Source organism: Pan paniscus, chromosome 15 (assembly GCF_029289425.2).
Source record: "Pan paniscus chromosome 15, NHGRI_mPanPan1-v2.0_pri, whole genome shotgun sequence".
NCBI lineage: Eukaryota > Metazoa > Chordata > Mammalia > Primates > Hominidae > Pan > Pan paniscus.
The window spans coordinates 76,243,519-76,264,961 of NC_073264.2; the positions used below are offsets into that span (position 1 = coordinate 76,243,519).

The 21,443-nt window shown below is 44.2% G+C and overlaps 1 protein-coding gene across 1 annotated transcript in view; it reads right to left on the reverse strand.

Annotated features, from left to right (window-relative positions):
• Positions 1-15,516, reverse strand: part of TMED10 (transmembrane p24 trafficking protein 10) — a 45,262-nt gene extending 29,746 nt beyond the window's left edge. Inside the window, exon 1 of the mRNA XM_003824179.5 lies at positions 15,210-15,516. Coding sequence (XP_003824227.1) covers positions 15,210-15,434 — 225 coding nt within the window. The 5' untranslated portion in view covers positions 15,435-15,516. The remainder of the gene's footprint in view (positions 1-15,209) is intronic.
• Between the last annotated feature and the right edge of the window lie 5,927 nt (positions 15,517-21,443).

The window sequence follows — 21,443 nt, forward strand, 5'->3', positions numbered from 1 at the left end:
CTCACACTGAGCCTGTGAGAAGTGTGAAAACAGGTAACTGGGAAGATAAACTCATTTAAAATTGGATTTTCTTGGACCATGCTAGGCAGTGGCTGGAAACAGATTTTTGAGCAGGTCCTGCCACTGAAGCCTGCTCTCATTCCTTTACCAAACATTCAAAATAAAACTTCAAAAGGATCTATAAGTAGCTTAGGTCAATAAGGCAATTAGGAATAAAATGGAATAGAGTTCACCTGAGGGAAGAAAAAAGTCTTATCAAGAACCTAAATTAAGCAAATGATATCTGTATAATAAATTTGGTTCTAAGTTTTCTGGAAGCCAAAATTAAAAGACTAAAGAGACATCATTTGTTTTCTGATGAAAGCTCACAAATTTATCTAAGGGACAATTTTCCTGGAAGTAACCACGAACAACAATTTATCAGGAAGATCCTCGTAAAAGGACTGTAACTAACAGACTCTTCATTTTCAACCATCATCTTGCTAAAGATACAAGTACAGTTCAAATGAGTTCTTTTAGTGACCCTCCCTAACAATGAATGACCTGATCTAATGCAGAGGTGAGACCTGGTTCTCTGCCCTGCCCCTAAGCACTACATTTCTCCCCATCCTAGCCCACTCCTGCTGCTCACAGAATTCCACCCTTACTCTAAAGTTGCAGGAAGGATGGGACTACTTTTGGCCACTTGCTAGCACAACTGCATTAAAAAAAAAAAAAAAAAATACCAGAAAAAGATGCCTTAAAAATAACACTATCCACCCAGACTTAATTCCCTTCTCCAATAAAAGCAACCAGGGCTCCTTGGAGAAATGATCCTAAGACTGAGGAAGGAAATGTACAAAATGAGCCTGGAGCATTTTATAGTGCCAGAAAGTAAGAAAGTGCTCAAAAACAAAAACCAGAGATCGGGGGTGGGGTGGGGTGGGGTGGGGTGGGGTGCAGATCATTTAAGGTCAGGAGTTCAAGACCAGCCTGGCCAACATGGAGAAACCCCATCTCTACTAAAAATACAAAAATTAGCCAGGCATGGTGGCACCCACCTGTAATTGCAGCTACTCAGGAGGCTGAGGCATGACTATCACTTGAACCCAGGAGGCAGAGGTTGCAGTGAGAGGAGATTATGCCACTGCACTCCAGCCTGGGTGACAGAGCGAGGCTCTGTCTCAAAACAAACAAACAAACAAAAATGAAAATCCAAAAAATACAAGAATGCGGGTATGTCAAAGGGACACAGGAACCTAAAGAGCTCCCAATAGCTAAAGCTGAAACAATCAGGGCAACAAAATATAGTACTGGTTTATAATCCAAAGTACATAGTAAACATCCATGAATCTACACTTACATATAAATGATTGATTAAATAAATAAATAAGGAAGAGAGACAAATCTTCCATGAAGATTCTCAAATAATTTATGTAGGCACCCGTAAGGAGTGTGAAGCATAACTCCCCACTCCTTAAGTGTGGGCTACATAAAGTGACTTCCTTCTAAAGAACACAGAATAGAAAGGGGGAAAAAAGAGTTACTCTGTAGTGGACTGACCAAAACATCATTAAGGGGGAAAAAAGGAAAGAAAAGAATATTGTATAGTGAAGAAACCTGACAAACACTAATTCATCCAAATGATCAAGGGCAGTATCAACGTGACAAATCATGTTGATATGATGTGATGAAAATGACACTTTACAAATGAATCATGGTTTTGACAAGAAAAAAAAAAATGACATTTTATCTCTGTGGTCTTCCTCCCCAAAACCCATAACTTCAGCTTATCATGAGAAAAACATCTGACAAATGCCCAATAGAGGGCAACCTACAAAATACTTGGCCAGGGTCCTCAAAACTCACAAGGTCCACCAGGCCCACTGGCTCATACCTTGTAACGCCAGCACTTTAGGAGGCCGAAAGGGGAGGGTCGCTTGAGTCCAGGAATTTGAGACCAGCCTGGGCAACACAGGAAGACCCTGCCTCTAAAAATAATTTAAAAAAAAAAAAATTAGTTTGGTGTGGTGGTGCATACCTGTGGTCCCAGCTACTCAGAAGCCTCAGGGAGGAGGATTGCCTGATCCCAGGAGGTCAAGGCTGCAGTGAGTTGTGATCATGTCATTGCACTTCAGTCTGGGTGACAGAGCAAGACCCTGTCTCAAAACAAACACACAAACAAAAAACTCACGGGCCAGGCGCGGTGGCTCACGCCTGTAATCCCAGCACTTTGGGAGGCTGAGGCAGGCAGATCACTTGAGGTCAGGAGTTCGAGACCATCTTGCCTAACACGGTGAAACCCTGTCTCTACTAAATATACAAAAACTAGCCGGGCATGGTGGCACGCGCCTGTAGTCCCAGCTACTCAGGCAGCTGAGGCAGCAGAATCGCTTGAACCCGGGAGGCAGAGGTTGCAGTGAGCCGAGATCTCGCCACTGCACTCCAGCCTGGGCGACAGAGCGAGACTCCGTCTCAAAAAAAAAAAAAAAAAAAGAACGGAAACAGGAATAGCTAGCCTTTTCTCTCTCTGAGAGACCATATAACATAGTACTTTTAAGATGGAAGGTTCTAGAGTCAGACTTTCTGGTCCGTGCTCAAATCACAGGTGTGCCGTTTACCAGCAGTAAACACTTGGGCATGTTCCTTAACTCCTCTACCTCATTTGTAAAATAAGGACAACAGTTGTACATACATCATAAGGTTATTGTGAGGATTTTTTTTTTAGATAGGGTCTCACTGTGTTGCCCAGGCTGGTTATGTACTCCTGGGCTCAAGAGATCCTCTTGTGCCAGCCTCCTGAGTAGCTGGGATTACAAGGACACACCACCACGCCCAGCTACTGTGAGGATTAAATGTTATACAGGTAAACTGCCTGGAACAGTGTTTGTCACATAGCAGGCATTCAATAGGTGTTATATTATTGTTATAACTGTTTGTTGGTGATAACTCAGAACTCCATAAATATTTAGGTCATTAACCACATTTTCTTCCTTTTTTTTTTTTTTTTGAGACAGAGTTTTGCTCTGTCGTAAAGGCTGGAGTGAAGTGGCACTATCTCGGCTCCCTGCAACCTCTGACTCCCGGGTTCAAGCAATTCTCGTGCCTCAGCCTCCAGAGTAGCTGGGACTACAGATGCATGCCACCATGCCCGGCTTTTTTTTTTTTTTTTGAGACGGAGATTCGCACTGTTGCTCAGGCTGGAGTGCAGTGGCACGATCAGAGCTCACTGCAACCTCCACCTCCGGGTTCAAGCAATTCTCCTGCCTCAGCCTCCCCAAGTAGCTGGGACTACAGGTGTGCGCCACCAGGCCCAGCTAATTTTTTATTTTTTAAGTAGAGACAGGGTTTCACCATGTTGGCCAGGCTGGTCTCGAACTCCTGACCATGTGATCCACCCACCTCGGCCTCCCAAAGTGCTGGGATTACAGGCGTGAGCCACTGCACCTGGCCTAATATATATATATATTTTTGTATTTTTAGAAGAGGCGGGGTTTTGTCATGTTGGCCAGGCTAGTCTCAAACTCCTGAGCTCAGGCAATCCGCCTGCCTCAGCCTCCCAAAGTGCTAGGATTACAGACGTAAGCCACCATGTCTGGCCCATTAACCATATGTTCTAACCTAACAGTAGTAATGGATGGCAAACTAGATAAATTGTGCTATGTTCACTAAATCCAGGGATGATTAGGGCCCAAATGGCTATTGCATGGAAACAGAGAGAAAGGGGTAGTCAGGTACACTCTCAAGGAAGCAGCAGCAAGATTTAGAAAATGAAAGGATACAAAATGCCTAAGAAAGCAGATGTTTGATCCTTTTAGCTGATAAAAAGAGAGACAATAAGGAATCCAAGATGATGCCAGCTTTTCCTGTATGTGGTTTTTAACTTAATAAGGAATAAACTACATGAAGAATCCAACATTAGATATGGGGGAAAGAGAGAGAGGATTGAGGTTGCATATATAATTATCTCTACTCTTAATAAGAATTCGCAAGTGAATACTGAGCCAAAGGGTCTATTCCCCTAAGATATAAAAAAGCAGAAAGAACACCAACTCATTAAAGATGCTATGGCTTTAGATAGAAAAATATACCAGAAACATGTTCTTTTTCTTTCTTTCTTTTTTTTTAGACAGTCTCACGCTGTTGCCCAGGCTGGAGTGCAGTGGCATGATCTTGGCTCACCACAACCTCCACCTCCCAGGTTCAAGCGATTCTCCTGCCTCAGCCTCCCGAGTAGGTGGGAATACAGGCATACGCCACCATGCACGGCTAATTTTTGTATTTTTAGTAGAGACAGGGTTTCACCATGTTGGCCAGGCTGGTCTCGAACTCCTGACCTCGTGATCCTCCCGCCTCAGCCTCCCAAAGTGTTGGGATTACAGGCGTGAGCCACCATGCCCAGCCTCAGAAACACTTTCAAAAGGGACCACTGTATCTCAAAAACGAAAAACATAAACTCTGACGGCTTAGGTGCTACATTTAATGGGCATAAAATGAATTTAAGCTGATCTTTTAAGCAAAAGCATGTACAAAGTCTATCAAGTATATTCCTGAAATAAAAGGATCACATCTAGATTTTGCCCAGAACAAAGTCAAACTTAGCCCACAGGCAGCATTTGGCAACACTAAATTCTTTCAAATTTCTAGTACAGTTCACTGATAGTATAACATAGTACGTAAGTATTGCTTAAGCTAAAATATGATCAAGGAGGCTAGGAGGCTTTTTCTAGAAGTGCTGAAAACCAGAAATAGCAAATTTCCAGGCACTGGCATGATAATGGATAGATGCTGTCTTCCTGCTTCTATCAGCATTTGCTACATTAACTTAACATAGGCAATACGTCATGCTTGACTTGGGGGAGGAGTAGGGGGGGAAAGAAAAGGGGAGAAAGAGAGGGAGGAAAGGAGGGGAACGAGAACGAAAGACCCGTTGCTGCCCTAACAATACTACTGCGGGGGTGAAGCCAGATCAAATGTTTTTTTTCATACTGTTCCAAAGTTATTTACGGTAAAAACCTCCAGCGTGACCCTTTCATTATGAGCACAAACAAAGTCTTGTTCTTTCTTAACAACTCTTCCCTTGATTTCCCACATTTTATGTTGAACAATGAGGTTGGGAGCACAGGATAAAGCAGATGACATCAACCTCCCTCAAGTCGGAGACTTGTTTGGGAGCCCAAGTTCGGGTCTGTGGCCAGCTGGCTGATTTCACAGAGGGCTCTACTGTCCAGGCTGCCAGGCTCTATATGCATATGGGGGCAATGGCTCAGGATCAAACTACCAGTCAGCAATTCACACAAGAAACAGCATAGAAGTCACTGTACCCCTACTGGGTTACCTTTATATATTTGTTCCACTTTGCTAGAAACCAGACTCAGTCTTCAGAAGTCAGCATAAAGATATGGTGTAGCAATTTCAAACTGGAAGCAGCCCCCTTCTCTAGATCAGTTCAAAACAGGGAAGGCTGTAGACAACTGTTTACTGAATAAGAGAGATTTAAATGAAGCAATGTATCCTTTAACTTTTATGGAGAAGGACGCAAAGGTCAAGTTATAATTAAAAGCTAGGAACTTTGTATATAATACAAAAAGAAATTCGATTTATATTATTAAATGTCAGTGTACCAATTAGCCTTCTGTACTGAACCATCTGTTTATTGACCTGTTTCTAACCCAGTGGACAACAGTCACGTTAAATTCACGCTGAAAGGGCCATATTTCTCCCTACAGAAAAAGTCTGGCATAAGTAAGCGTTCATGGGATCGTTATTGATAAAAAGGATGGTTCATTTTGATGACTGAGCAACATGCATCCTATTCCTTTGTTTTTTTTTTTTTTTTGAGACGGAGTCTCACTCTGTCGCCCAGGCTGGAGTGCAGTGGCGTGATCTCGGCTCACTGCAACCTCCACCTCCCGGGTTCAAGCGATTCTCCTGCCTCAGCCTCCTGAGTAGCTGGGACTACAGGCGCACACTACCACGCCTGGCTAATTTTTGTATTTTCAGTAGAGACAGGGTTTCACCATGTTGGCCAGGATGGTCTCATTCTCCTGACCTCGTGATCCACCCACCTCAGCTTCCCAAAGTGCTGGGATTACAGGCGTGAGCCACCACGCCCAGCCGAAGCATCCTATTCTTTCTCCTTGTCAGCACAGAAGAGACCTCAGTACAGATACCAGTAATAAAAAAGCTGAAATACGGTAATTCCAAACAAAATAATCTGAAAACTATAGCATATATACCATCTTTTCCTTCCTTCCTCCCTCCCCTGCCTCTTCGCCCCTCTGCCTCTCTCTCTTTCTCCTCCTCGCCCCCACCCCCACCACTGTCCTTTTCTCCTCCCTCCTCCCTCTCTTCTCTGTCCTCATGCCTGGCCTATAGTATCTTCTCATACAGCTTTTGGTGAGGGAAAAAAGAAGTTATAAGCCAATAGTTTCCCAACTGCCAAGTTACTTCTTCATAATTTTTAGGCTTAAGTTGTGGTAGGCCTGTGATTCAAGGCTGAACTCTTTAAGGGATCTGTTTGGCTTTCTTATCTATAAGCTAGTTGGGAAGGACAGAAATCATAACTTGGTATAAGATCCAAATTTTCAGCCAGGTGCAGGGGTTCATGCCTGTAATCTCAGTGCTTTGGGAGGTAGAGGTGGGAGGATCACTTGAGGCCAGGAGTTCGAGGTTGCAGCGAGCTATGATCATGCCACTGCACTCCAGCCAGAGCAAAATAATAATAAAAATATTACCCGAATTTCTGAGTCCCTACAACAGGCTTTTATTATGGACCTGAAGTAATGGAGGAAACTTCTATATTCACTGTAAATGACGAGTTGATACTTCCTGCTTCAATTATGTGCAGCAAAGTCTTTATATCTGACGCTAGTTAGCTTGATTTAGCCTCACTTTATGAAATGAGTAGGGAAGTATGGAATAGACTCAGTTTGGAGATCTTAACACAAAACGCATCTCAATATAGGTCTGAAATAGAAATCTTGGCAGGAGAGGACCACCCATCATTTCAATCCATTTATCTCTCTCTGCTTCAGAAAGGCCTCCCCTGACCACTCAAACACCCTTTAACCCATCAGTCACCGCCTACTCCCTAGTGCCTGAACTTTCATTATAGTGCTTATCACTACCTGAAATTCTATTATTTTAACTTGTTTTTTGTCTTTGTTCCCCACAAGAGCTTGAGGACCTTGCCCCCTGTTTATCCCCATATTCTCAGCCAGGTCTGACACATACTAAATATTATATAAATATTTGTTGAATGAATGAAAGAATCACAAACTACTCATAATTCCTCTCATTAAAATACTCCATATCTACTTATTTCAATGACATATAGCATGAGGGGCTCTGAGAAGCAATTCAATTTTCATTCAATACAGAGGAAAGAAAAGAGTACTAACATCTATGGAGCACCATAATGGGCCCTGCACAATAAAAACCTCACCCATCTCAATCAGTCCTTCTAACAAGTTTATGAGCTCTACGATTCCCATATTACAGAAACAGGACCAGAGAAGAAGGGTTAAGTAATCCCTGCAAGACCCACATAACCTTTAAATGGTGGAGCTGCTGGGATCTGAACCAAATCTATCTTACTTCAGATCTAGTCTCTACCATACCACAAAGCTTCTCAAGAAGACTAAGATGTTTAACTCAGTTATACAACAATGTGTACGTTAAACTAAAGACACAAAGATGAGTAAGACATTAAAGAGTTCACAAAGTAAACACTACACTACATGAAAACTGCCATGTAAAACAAGATGTAATGGTACTACAGTATCTTTTCATACAACTTTTGGTGAGGGGGCAAAAAGAAGTTATAAGCCAATGGGGCACATAGGGGACACAGAAAGTCAAAGATTGATCCAGGTAAAGAGAACATTATATTCAAAGAACTGTAAGGTGTTCAGTATAGCTAGAGTCAGAGTGGGAGGAAGCAAATAAAGAGAATGGAAGAGGGAAAGATCAGAGATGAGGCAAAGACAGTGCTTGCTCGTCTGTTCACTAATGCCTTAGGATGAGGTCCTACTATGTGCCAGGCCTTATTTTAGACAAGCATTGCAATGATGAATGAAACCTAGTCTCTGTTCAAGCAGCTTATAGTTTATACCAGGAGATGGGCAAATACACAACTGCAACACAGAGTGGTATATGATAACATAGGTGCATTCACTGGATACTGAGATGTTCCTAGACAGAAAGAAGGTGAATCAGTCAGATTAACCAAGGCACTATATTCACAGAGACCCTTATAAGAAAGACTGCCTCAGGCTAGGCACAGTGGCTCACGCCTGTAATCCCAGCACTTTGGGAGACGGGCGGAGTTTGAGACCAACCTGGACAATATTGTGAAACCCCGTCTCTACTAAAAATACAAAAATTAGCCGGGAGTAGTGGTACGTGCCTATAATCCCAGCTACTTGGGAGGCTGAGGCAGGAGAATTGCTTGAACCTGGGAGGCAGAGGTTGCAGTGAGCCAAGATCATGCCATTGCACTCCAGCCTGGGCAAAAAGAGCACAACTCCATCTCAAAAAAAAGACTGCCTCATTCAGCACAACCACCAAATGCTAAGCTCAGCTGGCCAGGTTCTGCACCAGTCTCCAGTTCTCCTCCTACCTCAAATCAAACCACAGCTGCCTAAAGCAGGGGTGGAAATATGACCAAAGACAAGACAATCCATTGGCTGATCTGAGACCTAGAATGTGGCCTACCATATGAAAAGGAGCTCTGGCACTTAGGAGTTGCACTTCAGAAGCTAAAATGATGCATAGGGAGAATCCTTGAAGCAGTCGTCAAAATATAAGAAAAAGTGGAATGGCCGGGCGTGGTGGCTCATGCCTGTAATCCCAGCACTTTGGGAGGCCGAGGCGGGCGGATCATGAGGTCAGGGGATTGAGACCATCCTGGCTAACACGGTGAAATACAAAAAATACAAAAAATTAGCCGGGCGTGGTGGCGGGCGCCTGTAGTCCCAGCTACTTGGGAGGCTGAGGCAGGAGAATGGCGTGAACCCCGGGGAGCAGAGCCTGCAGCGAGCCAAGATCGCACCACTGCACTCCAGCCTGGGTGAAAGCGAGACTCCGTCTCAACAAAAAAAGAAAAAGTGGAACTAAGTGAATGGACACTATGAAAAAGACTGAAAGCTGCTATGGGCTGCATCTGCTCACAAATGTGTTCTGTGGCTTGCATGGTATATTCCATTTTCAAAAATGACACCTAGCTTGTGGTCTCCAAATACCAATCCCCACAAAAAGGAACTAGAATTCCTTAGAGAAACAGTTGTTCTGAGGTCAGAGGATAGACATATACAAGATAAGCCTAGAACACTTTGTTGTGCCAGAAAACAAGGATGCTATCAAAACCTAACAGGATTATGTTGAAAAAATACAGGAGCCAATATGAAGGAACTAAAGGGGCAAATTGGGCATAAAGAATGGAAACAACAGCCTAAAACACAATGATTCTAAAAGTTGAAGCCAACAATTAAAAAGAGTTCAGTAAAATACTTTAAAAAAAACCCCAAAAACTCTTGGACAACACTGAAAATGACAAGGGCAACAATTCCTTACTCTGACAATTATCAATTAGAAGAAATAAATTCTGCATTTATCCTACCAACGTGAATGATAAATTTTAGGATAATCAGATGATATTAATTCCTTAAGAATAATTTCAGCTAATAAATATGGAAGGAGTAACAGAATTAGAAAGTCATCATTTCACAACCTTAATGAAATAATAAATGCACACAGTAGTCATCAGCGGATTCCTAAGTGAAAGGTTAATGGGAAACTTTACAATGAAGGCTTTGGGCTATTACCACCCGGGTAGAGAGAAAAATGCCTCCCACACACAAAGATGTCCACATCCTAATCCCTAGAACCCATGAATGTGTTATCTTACATGGCAAAAGGGATTGTGCAGATGTGATTAAATCAGATTAAGGGTCTTGAGGTGGAGAAGATTATCACAAGGGTCCTTATAAGGGAACGAGGGAGGCAGGTGAGTAAGAGAATGAGATGAGATGATGATAGCCGGGGAAGGAGGGAGGAAGAGAGGAAGAAGGGGTGGTGAGGAACAAAGCAGAGAATGGAAAAGGGAAGGAAAGGGAGAGAGTTAAAGATACTATGCTACTGGCTTTAATTTTTTTTTTTTTTGAGACAAAGTCTCGCTCTGTCACCCAGGCTGGAGTGCCGTGGCACGATCTCGGCTCACTACAACCTCCGCCTCCCAGGTTCAAGCGATTCCCCTGCCTCAGTCTCCTGAGTAGCTGGGACTACAGGTGTGCACCACCATGCCCAGCTAATTTTTTGTATGTTTGGTGAAGACGGGGTTTCACCACGTTGGCCAGGCTGGTCTCAAACTCCTAACCTTCGGTGATTTGCCCGCCTTGGCCTCCCAAAGCGTTGGGATTACAGACGAGAGCCACCGCGCCCAGCCTGGCTTTAAAGATGGAGGAAGGAGATATGAGCCAAAGAATACAAGTGGCTTCTAGAAGCTAGAAAGGGCAAGAAAACCGATCCCCACCCCACTCCCAAAAAGTCTCCAAAAGAAACATGGCTCTGCCAAAACCTTGATTTTAGGACTTCTGACCTTCAGAACGATTAAGACAAATCTCTGATGTTTTAGGCCATAAATCTGTGGTAATTTGTTACAGCAGCAATAGGACACTAAGACACACCTTAATCCACTTATCAATCTTAGCAGCAGCAATAAGGGGCACAAAAAGTACTGTGTGTTCCTGCAGTGACACCCTCGACAGAAAGATAAACCTGAATCTGGTTACATCTTTTTTTTTTTTTTTTTACACTTTAAGTTCTGGAGGGGTACATGTGCAGAACGTGCAGGTTTGTTAGATAGGTATACGTGTGCCATGGTGGTTTGCTGAACCTCTGGTTACATCTTTACAGCTGATTCCTTTTACAAAAAATATAGGGGAAGAACTGGTTAAAAGACACCTCTAGGAAGCAAAAGACAACTCCGAAATGCTGTACATTCTTTTAAGAGCAATTGACTCCAACAATTCAATCGCAAGGATAAAAAAGGAGATGAGAGGAAGAGGAGACTGCTCTAGATTAGACACTTGAGAGAGACAACAAATTAACTTTCAAAAGATATTTTTGAGACAAGTGGGATCATACTATATGGACTGGGTATTAAGGAATCATTGTTCTTTTTTTTTTTTTTTTGGAGACAGAGTCTCACTCTGTAGCCCAGGTAGGAGTGCAGTGGCACAATCATACCTCACTGCAACTTCCGCCTCCCAGATTCAAGTGATTCTCCTGCCTCAGCCTAGAGTAGCTGGGATTACAGATGTGTGCCACCACGCCCAGCTAATTTTTTTTTTAATTTTTAGTAGAGACGGGGTTTCACCGTGTTGGGTCAGGCTGGTCTCGAACTCCTGACCTCGTGATTCGCCCGCCTCGGCCTCCCAAAGTGCTGGGATTACAGGCATGAGCCACCGCGCCTGGCCATCATTGTTCATTTTGTGAGGTGTGATTAGCCACGTAACATTGTGGTTTATATTTTTAAAGAGATGCATGCTGAAGTAGGCAGGAATGAAATACATGACATCTGGGATTTACTTTAATACAATTTAGCATGAAATGATATGGCAGAAGCAGTTAAGATGACATGTGTGGAAAGATCCTGATAATTGGTGAATATGAGTAATGGGTAGAAAGGTGAACTCACTATACTATTCCCTATAACACTGAAAACAAATCAATGCCCAAACCAATCTGAATTGGCTGGTGAAATTTTTTTTTTTTTAAACTTTTAGGGGGCCAAACCATTTTATTGAGGAAAATGGAGTGGCAAAGCAGTGGTGAGGACAATGAGATCCATGGCCCTCGGGTGGGCCGGGAGCTCCCAAGCTCTGCAGTGCTGAAACCTGGCTGATGAAATTTAAAAGTCTAGAGCTTTCACATCAAAATCTGGTGTTCCTATTTCATTTGAAAAATCAGATGTGGGCTGGGTGCAATGGCTCATGCCTGTAATCCGAGCACTTTGGGAGGCTGAGGTGGGCGGATCACTTGAGCCCAGGAGTTCGAGACCAGCCTGGGTAACATGGCAAAACTCCATTTCTACAAACAAATATGAAAACAAGCCGGATACGGTGGCATGTGCCTGTAATCCCAGCTACTCAGGAGCCTGAAGTAGGAGGATCACCTGGGCCCTGGGGAGGTCAAGGCTGCAGTGAGCTGTGATGGTGCCACTGGAGGGAGGGAGGGAGAGAGGGAGGAAGAAAGGAAGGAAGGGAAGGAAGAGGGGAGGGGAGGGGAAGGGAAAAATCAGATGTGGCAAAAAGGCCCACATGCTTGCATGGCAAGTCTCATCAAGAACTAAGTATTGGTCACCCCTAATTAACAGTTTCTACTACGTCCAATTATTCTCCCATTTATCACCACCGCTTTTTTTTTTTTTAAATACCTGGTCCAATTTATTCAATGATATTACCTATTTGGCATTTGGGTTTAGGACCCTTGTGGTTCCATTAAGCTGGTTAGTAGCAAAAGAACAGAGCAGACACAGGAGAGCAACTGAGTGATGGTAAAGTGCTAGGGTGTATGCACAAAGTCCTGCTGGTTTTTGTTTTGCTTTGTTTTGTTTTGTTTTGTTTTGAGACCGAGTCTTGTTCTGTTGCCCAGGCTGGAGTGCAGTGGCACGGTGTCAGCTCACTGCAGCCACTGCCTCCCAGGTTCTAGTGATTCTCCTGCCTCAGCCTCCCGGGTAGCTGGGATTACAGGCACACGCCACCATGCCCAGCTAATTTTTGTATTTTTAGTAGAGACCGGATTTTAGCATGTTGCTGAGGCTGGTCTTGAACTCCTGACCTCAGGTGATCCACCCGCCTGGCCTCCCAAAGAGTTAGGGTTACAGGCATGACCCACCAAGCCCAGCCTAAAGTCCTGCTGTTGAGGTGCCTTCAGCAGCCCTAAATTCAATGTAATTCCCATAAGGCCATGCTAAACTACAGTTCCTGTTATTTATAGAGTACTTACTAGAAGCAAGGTAACATGCTTGGCGTTCTAGAAAAGATGAACCTGAAAATAGTTCCTACCCTGAGGATACTAACAGTCTAGTAAGTAGGTCAAGGCATAAACAAAAACAGTTCAGAAAATAAGTGAGTTCAGGGTACTGTTCAGGGTGGCTCCATGTAGAATGCAAAGTGGGAAGTGACCACACGTATAGCTCAGAAACAGATCATGAAGAGCACAACAAAGCATGTTGAGAAATTTAAACTATCAATAAGCAATAGTGAGCCACTGAAGGGCTTTAAAATATAAGAACAAATCAGACAGCAACACGAGATGAGAGCAAGGTCTCTTTCATTGCTGAAATTCCCTGAGTCCATGAACATCCTCTGAAGAGTTGGAAGCATGATCTCCCACCCCGGAAACACTATATCTAAGCTTCTAAAATCATGCCATCACTATTTTCCTGGGTAGAGAGTTTGATACCCAAAGAGAATAATAAAATGATGGGTCACAGATTAATTGCCCTGAAAATAGTTTGTCTCTCCCAAATAAAGTAGAAATAAATTACATGTATTACCACACTACTGGGTTCCACTACTTTAACATAAGTTATGGTCTTATTATATCTGAAACCCCTTTAAAAAGTAAAAACGAGGCCAGGCGCGGCGGCTTACGGCTGTAATCCCAGCACTTTGGGAGGCCGAGGCAGGCAGATCACGAGGTCAAGAGATCAAGACCATCCTGGCCAACATGGTGAACCCTCATCTCTACTAAAATACAAAAATTAGCTGGGTGTGGTGGCTGGCGCCTGTAGTCCTAGCTACTCGGAAGGCTGAGGCAGGAGAATTGCTTGAAACCGGGAGGCAAAGGCTGCAGTGAGCCGAGATCGCGCCACAGCACTCCAGCCTGGACGACAGAGCGAGACTCCGTCTCAAAAAAAAAAAAAAAAAAAAAAGTAAAAATGTTTCTATTTAGTATAACAAAAGCCCCATTGTGTTACAAAGAAAAAAAAAGACACTTTGCTTATTGTGAATGAATAAAATTACCTAAAATGCAACCAAATACTGACAGATATCAAACTATATTAATGTCTCAAAGACCAGGCCAGGCTACTCTTAGCTACAAAACAGGACCAAACTGGTATTATGGCAGTAGTTGTCACCATCCAAGAGCATAGTTGGTATTTACATAAAAGAGCCAAGTCCAGATTCTGGCATACCAAAGAAAAAGGACTAGAGACTGAGACCATTTTGTAACCAATAATCGACTTTAATCAATTACAGAAATTACAAATTTAAAACAAGGAAGGAATAAGGTTGCAGCGCTTTTCCCTCAACATACTTAACTACCAAACTAAGTAAGAATCTATTCCATCGCAAGGACAGAAAACCAAACACCGCATGTTCTCACTCATAGGTGGGAATTGAACAATGAGAACACTTGGACACAGGGTGGGGAACATCACACACCGGGGCCTGTCGTGGGGTGGGGGGAGGTGGGAGGGATAGCATTAGGAGACATACCTAATGTAAATGACGAGTTAATGGGTGCAGCACACCAACACGGCACATGTATACATATGTAACAAACCTGAAAGTTGTGCGCATGTACCCTAGAACTTAAAGTATAATAATAATTATGAAAAAAAAAAGAATCTATTCCATCTGTGACACTTACTAGTTTATCCTACCTCTGAGTCTCAGTTTCCTCATTTGTAAAATGGGGCTAACAGTAGCTACCTACTTCATAGGGTAGTGCATGAACCAAATGGTAATATATGCAAAGTAGCACAGTAACTGACACACCAGATGCTCAATAAATAACATTTTATTAATCACGGTTAGCTTTGTCTCCTTTACTTTCCTGCAGGTATCGCGGTATCTTATGATGCCAATCCGTATAAATATTCAACACCCCAACACTTATTTGGAGAACCAAATTACGGTTCAATGTATCTGAGACCAAAACTGGTATAGGACGTTGACAACCGCCCCAGCTCAGGTGTCACCACATCCGCCAAAGCCTCGCAGCCCTTCTTGGGGTTCCCAGGCGTTGGTGACCCGCCCCGCCCCGCGACAGGCAACCAGCGGGGTGAGGGGGCGGGCTCCACCGCACGTCCTTTGCGCTCCCGAGAGGCCAGAACAACTCCCAGGCCTCCGCCGGCCCGACTCCCCCGAACCCGAGCCTCCCCTCGCCTAAGCCTGCCGTCTTCCCTCCCGGCCCCACGTCGCCCAATGCCGCACCTTGAGGTGGCTGCGCAGGCCGCCAGCGCCCCCAGACTGGTCGGAGATCTCGTACGCGCCAGTCACTAGCAGGTCCTTGTGGATCTCCTCACGGAGGCACTTGCGAGAGTTAATGGGCAGATGGAAGGAGATGGCGAGGACCAAGCTGGGGCCGAGCAGGAACAAAAGCAGCAACGCTAACGGAAAAGGGCCGCGCCGGGCTGGTGGGCCAGACAAACCAGACATGGTGCTGGAGACTCGTTCACCACCCAAGGCCTCAACCGCGCCGGAACCGGGGGGACCCACGTGACTCACCTCTGACCTACTGATGCCGCCCGCGCCATTTTGGAGACTGGCATGTAGAGAAAGAATCTATAGCGAATCTTTTGAAAAGGGAGGAAAGGATAGGTGCCATGTCAAAACCGCAAGTTTAAGCAGTTAAAGAAGCTTTAATAGAATACTATTGCAACAGTTTTATTTTTGTTGAAGTTAGTGACTACTGAGTCGGCCATGGCAAGTATGGGCAGCCCCGGAAGTAATTCTCCTTTAATTTCCGAAAGAGGTACCCACGAGTTTAAAGGCGAGTGACACCATAGCAACCAAGCCCCAATAGGAAACAGCCACAAGGCCCTTCGCTGGGCCCGCCCACCGGCCGCCTAGGCGCGCGGGCGGGGAATGAGGCTGTGTCTCCGGGGATGGGGCGGTTTGCAGGCACTCCCAAGCGCCTTTGACACCTTGATGATACCTGGGGGCACTGAGACACTAGAGAGGAAAATTTCGAGGAAAGATTTCAACTTGGCTATTAGAGAGTGTGGACCTTAGAGAAGAAGTTTTAGGGGTCACCTGATGAACGTGTGCCCGGCAGACATCCAGTTCATGTCCCATAGCAGGGTATTTGGGCTGGAGTAATTGTCTGGCTAACTGAATGTACATGGTATTATTATTATTATTATTATTTTAGCAAACATTGAATGTGTTCTAAGCTATATTCAAAATAAATTTGAATTTGGTATTTAAATTGAATAAAACAACATGTTTTGGTCCAGTCTCAGATGAACATAATTAAGGGGTTAGCAGATAAGCGTTGTCAGGGAAAGTGCGTATGTGTGTGTTTTAAGTTCACAAACACTTTAGGGATCAAATTAACTATTAACATTTGCAAATAGACAAGCAAATTGACACGGTAATAATTCATGCATTCATTCAATGGAGTACCTACTGTGTGCCAGACATTATGCTATGCATGTATGTCAACACGTTTATTGATTTAACAGACTATTACTGGGATACTAGCAAATATTCAGAGCTGAAGAATATATGAAAATAAACGGCCAGGCGCGGTGGCTCACACCTGTAATCCCAGCACTTTGGGAGGCTGAGGCGGGTGGATCACGAGGTCAGGAGTTCAAGACCAGCCTGGCCAAGATGGTGAAACCCCGTCTCTACTAAAAATACAAAAAAATTAGCTGGGCGTGGTGGCAGGCGCCTGTAATCCCAGCCACTCAGGAGGCTGAGGCAGAGAATTGCTTGAACCCGGGAGATGGAGGTTGCAGTGAGCTGAGATGGCGCCACTGCACTCCAGCCTGGGCGACGAAGTGAGACTTGTCTCAGAAAAGAAAGAAGGAAAGAAAGAAAATGGATTTGCTCCTTGGCCTTTTGGCTAACATCAAGTGTAGAAAATAAACGTGGAAGACACAATAGCCCATGTTGGGAATCATTACCTACTTTGATTAACGTTTATTGAGCATCTTCAGAAATATCCAGAAGATGGACTGTCTGCCCTTAGTAATGTACATGATTGGTGTTTTTTTTTTTTTTTTAAACTTAGTCCATTTAGTTATTTTCCTAGAAACGAAATCCCACAAACAAAACAAGAACAAACAAAGGAGCTGTAAAGCATTTAAAATTTTGACAAATGCCATACAATAATTATTTTATGAGGTGTCCACTTAGGAACATTTAGTTTGATTGTTGTATCACTGATCTAACATAAGATTGCTAGTCCACACAGTACATCCTGATAATTTGCATTGGCCTTTTCCCTGCCAATGCAGGGAATCAGTATAAGCAGTTATCTAATTCATTGTCTGCTTGCATTCCTGAGGCTCTGCTGACCAATAGCAAGAGATCTGCAACCCATGAAAAAACTGTGTATGTGTTTCCTTTAAATTTCCATCTTACATTTACATAATAGATAATGAAATTTAAAATATTTTCACATATCATAATGATCTCCTCTGACATTTTCAAAAACCCTGTGAAATAGTCTGGACAATCTGTTCATTTTACAGATGAGGAAACTGAGGTTCTGAGAGGCCAAATAATTATACTGTTAAAGAAAAAATACTTCATGACATTTGTTAAAGAACTGTAAAGCAGGCCAGAGGCGGTGGCTCACGCCTGTACTCCTAGCACTTTGGGAGGCCAAGGCGGGCGGATCACTTTAGGTCAGGGGTTCGAAACCAGCCTGGCCAACATGATGAAATCTTGTCTCTATTAAAAATACAAAAAATTAGCCGGGCATGGTGGTGGATGCCTGTAATCCCAGCTACTTGGGAGGCTGAGACAGGAGAATTGCTTGAACCCAGGAGGTGGAGGTTGCAGTGAGCCAAGATCACACCATTGCCCTCCAGCCTGGACGACAGAGCGAGACTCCTTCTCAAAAAAAAAAAAAAGTTGTAAAGCAAATCTTTATTCAAGCGGGACTGCCAAGATAGGTAATACAAGGGCCTACGACAATGGGGTTTTGTAGTAGGAAGGAGAGATCGGGCTCAATTCCAAATACAAGGAAAAGTAAGGATTTACAGCCAAGAATCAGGGTCAGTGGATGGAAAATTACTAAAAGGAAATATTGGGAGTAAGGGGAGATTCTGGCTAAAGTAACTTAGCAGGATTCTTCCTAAAATTGGACAATGCAGAGTCATGGAAGTCCAAAAGTCAGAGCCTATTGAGAAGACAGATCAGAACAGCCTGGGTAAAGTTTGGTCAAGGAGAGAATCTTTGTCAGTACCCCAAACCTCATAAGCTTAAAAGTGACAAAAGCAGTCAAGGGGCCTGAGCTATCCTCAGGAAGATGCTATTATTCCTTATTTTAAAGATGAAGAAACTCAGATGCACAGCAGTTACTTTTCTGTGTCACAGCTCTCAAGTCCTTTCTTTTCTTTTTTGAGAAGGAGTCTGGCTCTGTTGCCCAGGCTAGAGTGCAGTGGTGCGATCTCAGCTCACCACAACCTGCCCCTCCTGGGTTCAAGTGATTCTCCTGCCTCAGCCTCCTGAGTAGCTGGGATTATAGGCGTGTACCACCATGCCCGGCTAATTTTTGTATTTTTAGAAGAGACAGAGTTTCACCATGTTGGTCAGGCTGGTCTTGAACTCCTGACCTTGCGATCTGCCCACCTCAGCCCCCAAAGTGCTGGGATTACAGGTGTGAGCCACTGCGCCCGGCTTCCAGTCCTTTCTTGTCCTGTAGTCTTACTTATCCCCATCCTCCAACACCTCCTGTTTTTCTTCCCTCCTTTATAATTTTCCCCTTAGCACTCATTACTATCAAATAAAGCATACATTTTACTTACTTATTGTGTTTATTAGTCTGTCTCCCTAACTAGAATGTCTGTTTTGTGAGGGCAGGGATTTTTATCTATTTTTTCCACTGTTTTATCTTCTGAACCTAAAACAGTACCTAGCACTTAGGTACAATAAATAATGGTGCAATGAATTTAAGACTGGTACCTTAGAAAGCGCAACCACAAATTTCTCCCATTATTCTTTAGCTGTTTTCACATAAATTTGTTTAATCCATAATGTATCTAAAGCATAGGTACAGTTTCAGTGTCACCAACATGTCTATCTTTTCTTTAAAAAAAATGGAAAATACACTCTTGTTTCTATATAAGGACACAGAAAAACAATCAAACAAAAACAATTCTCCTCTGTATGCTGTGGAATGGAACCAAGACTTTTAAACCTGCACCTGTGTTAAAGAAGTTACCGGCCGGGCATGGTGGCTCACACCTGTAATCCCAGCACTTTGGGAGGCTGAGGCAGGCGGATCACGAGGTCAGGAGATGGAGACCATCCTGGCCAACATAGTGAAACCCTGTCTCTACTAAAATACAAAAAATTAGCCCAGCGTGGTGACACGTGCCTGTAGTCCTAGCTACTTGGGAGGCTGAGGCAGGGGAATTGCTTGAACCTGGGAGGTGGAGGTTGCAGTGAGCTGAGATTGTGCCATGGCACTCCAGCCTGGCGAAAGAGCGAGACTCATCTCAAGAAAAAAAAAAAAAAAAAGAAGTTACCATTGGGCCAGATGCGGTGGCTCACGCCTATAATCCCAACAATTTGGGAGGCTGAGGCAGGCAGATCACTTGAGGTCAGGAGTTCGAGACCAGCCTGGCCAACATGGTGAAATCCCATCTCAACTAGAAATACAAAAATTGGCTGGGTGTGGTGGCTCACGCCTGTATCCCAGCCACTCGGGAGGCTGTGGCACGAGATTCGCTTGAACGCAGGAGGCAGAGGTTACAGTGAGCTGAGATTGCGCCACCGCACTCCAGCCTGAGCGACAGAGCGAGACTCCAACTCAAAAAAAAAAAAAAGATACCATTTTACATCTGCATGGTAGAAAGGCCTCATTTGGCTTGGAGAGCAAATGGGAAGTGTCCCATAACTACAGTAAATGCTTCTCTCTGGCCAGCAGTCCTCTGCCGTCCTGTCATCCTGAAACTTCCCCAGCCAAATCCACCTAAGATTCCTGAGCCACTGGAGCCTCTGGAGGTGAAGAAATATCATGAAGACACCCTCTGCCAATCTATCCCTAAGCCATATGTTTCTCAACTTTTCCTTTGTGTAAGAGGGGGCATGTTTAAAATACACCTCACCCCAGATGGTGAATCAGAAGCTCTTACTAAAAATTTGCATTCGGGCTGGGCACAGTGGGTCACGCTTATAATCCCAGCACTTTGGGAGGCTGAGGCAGGCAGATTGCTTGAGTCCAGGAGTTCCAGACCAGCCTGGGCGACATGGCAAAACCCCATCTCTACAAAAAATACCAATAATTAGCTGGACATAGTGGTGTATGCCTGTAGTCGCAGCTACTCTGGAGGCTGAAGTGGAAGATTGCTTAAGCCCAGAAGGCAGAGGTTGCAGTGAGCCAAGATCACACCACTGCACTCCAGCCTGGGTGACAGAGTGGGACCATGTCTCAAAAAAAAAAAAAAAAAGAGAGAGAAAAAGAAAAATCTGCATTTGTAACAAGCTTGCTTAGTGATTCTGTGGTTGGGAGTGCTTAGACCCTTTCCTGACACCTCCTTGCACCAGCCTAATCCTGCAGTGTGGCTTGAGACTCCCCAGCTCCATGCAAAATCCATCAAGGATTCCTGACTTAGTTGTTCCTGCCTACTCATGTGTATAGCACCACATGGAGTGTGTGTTTACATAGCTAAGACAAGATGGGTTTTGTGAGGATACAAAAGACCCCTTTGGAGAGCAATTTGGCAACATTTGCCACATGCCATACTCTTTGACCCAGAGAGTGATTCCAAGGGCCTCTTCAATGGGTCTTCTAAATGTTAGAGTCCCCCAGGACCTGGTCCTGGAAACTTCTGCTGCATTCCCAGTGATGTCATACAATTCCATGACTTTATTTTTATATTTCTTATTTATTTTTATTTTTTTGAGACAGAGTTTCACTTTTGTTGCCCAGGCTGGAGTGCAATGGTGCAATCTCAGCTCACTGCAACCTCCGCCTCCAGGGTTCAAGTGATTTTCCTGTCTTAGCCTCCCGAGTAGCTGGGATTACAGGCATGCACCACCACATCTGGCTAATTGTGTATTTCTAGTGGAGACAGGGTTACTCCATGTTGGTCAGGCTGGTCTCGAATTCCCGACCTCAGGTGATCTGCCCACCTCGGCCTCCCAAAGTGCTGGGATCACAGGTGTAAGCCACCGCGCCCAGCCTTAGATTTTTTATTTTTTCTGAGATGGAATCGCGCTCTGTCCTCCAGGCTGTAGTGCAGTGGCGCAATCTCGGCTCGTTGCAAGCTTTGCCTCTCAGATTCAAGCAATTCTCCTGTCTCAGCCTCCCGAGTAACTGGGACTTGGGACTACAGGCGCACGACACCAAGCCCAGCTAATTTTTGTATTTTTAGTAGAGATCGTGTTTCACCATATTGGTCAGGCTGGCCTCGAACTCCTGACCTCAGGTGATCCACCCTCCTTGGCCTCCCAAAGTGCTAGGATTACAGGCATAAGCCACCA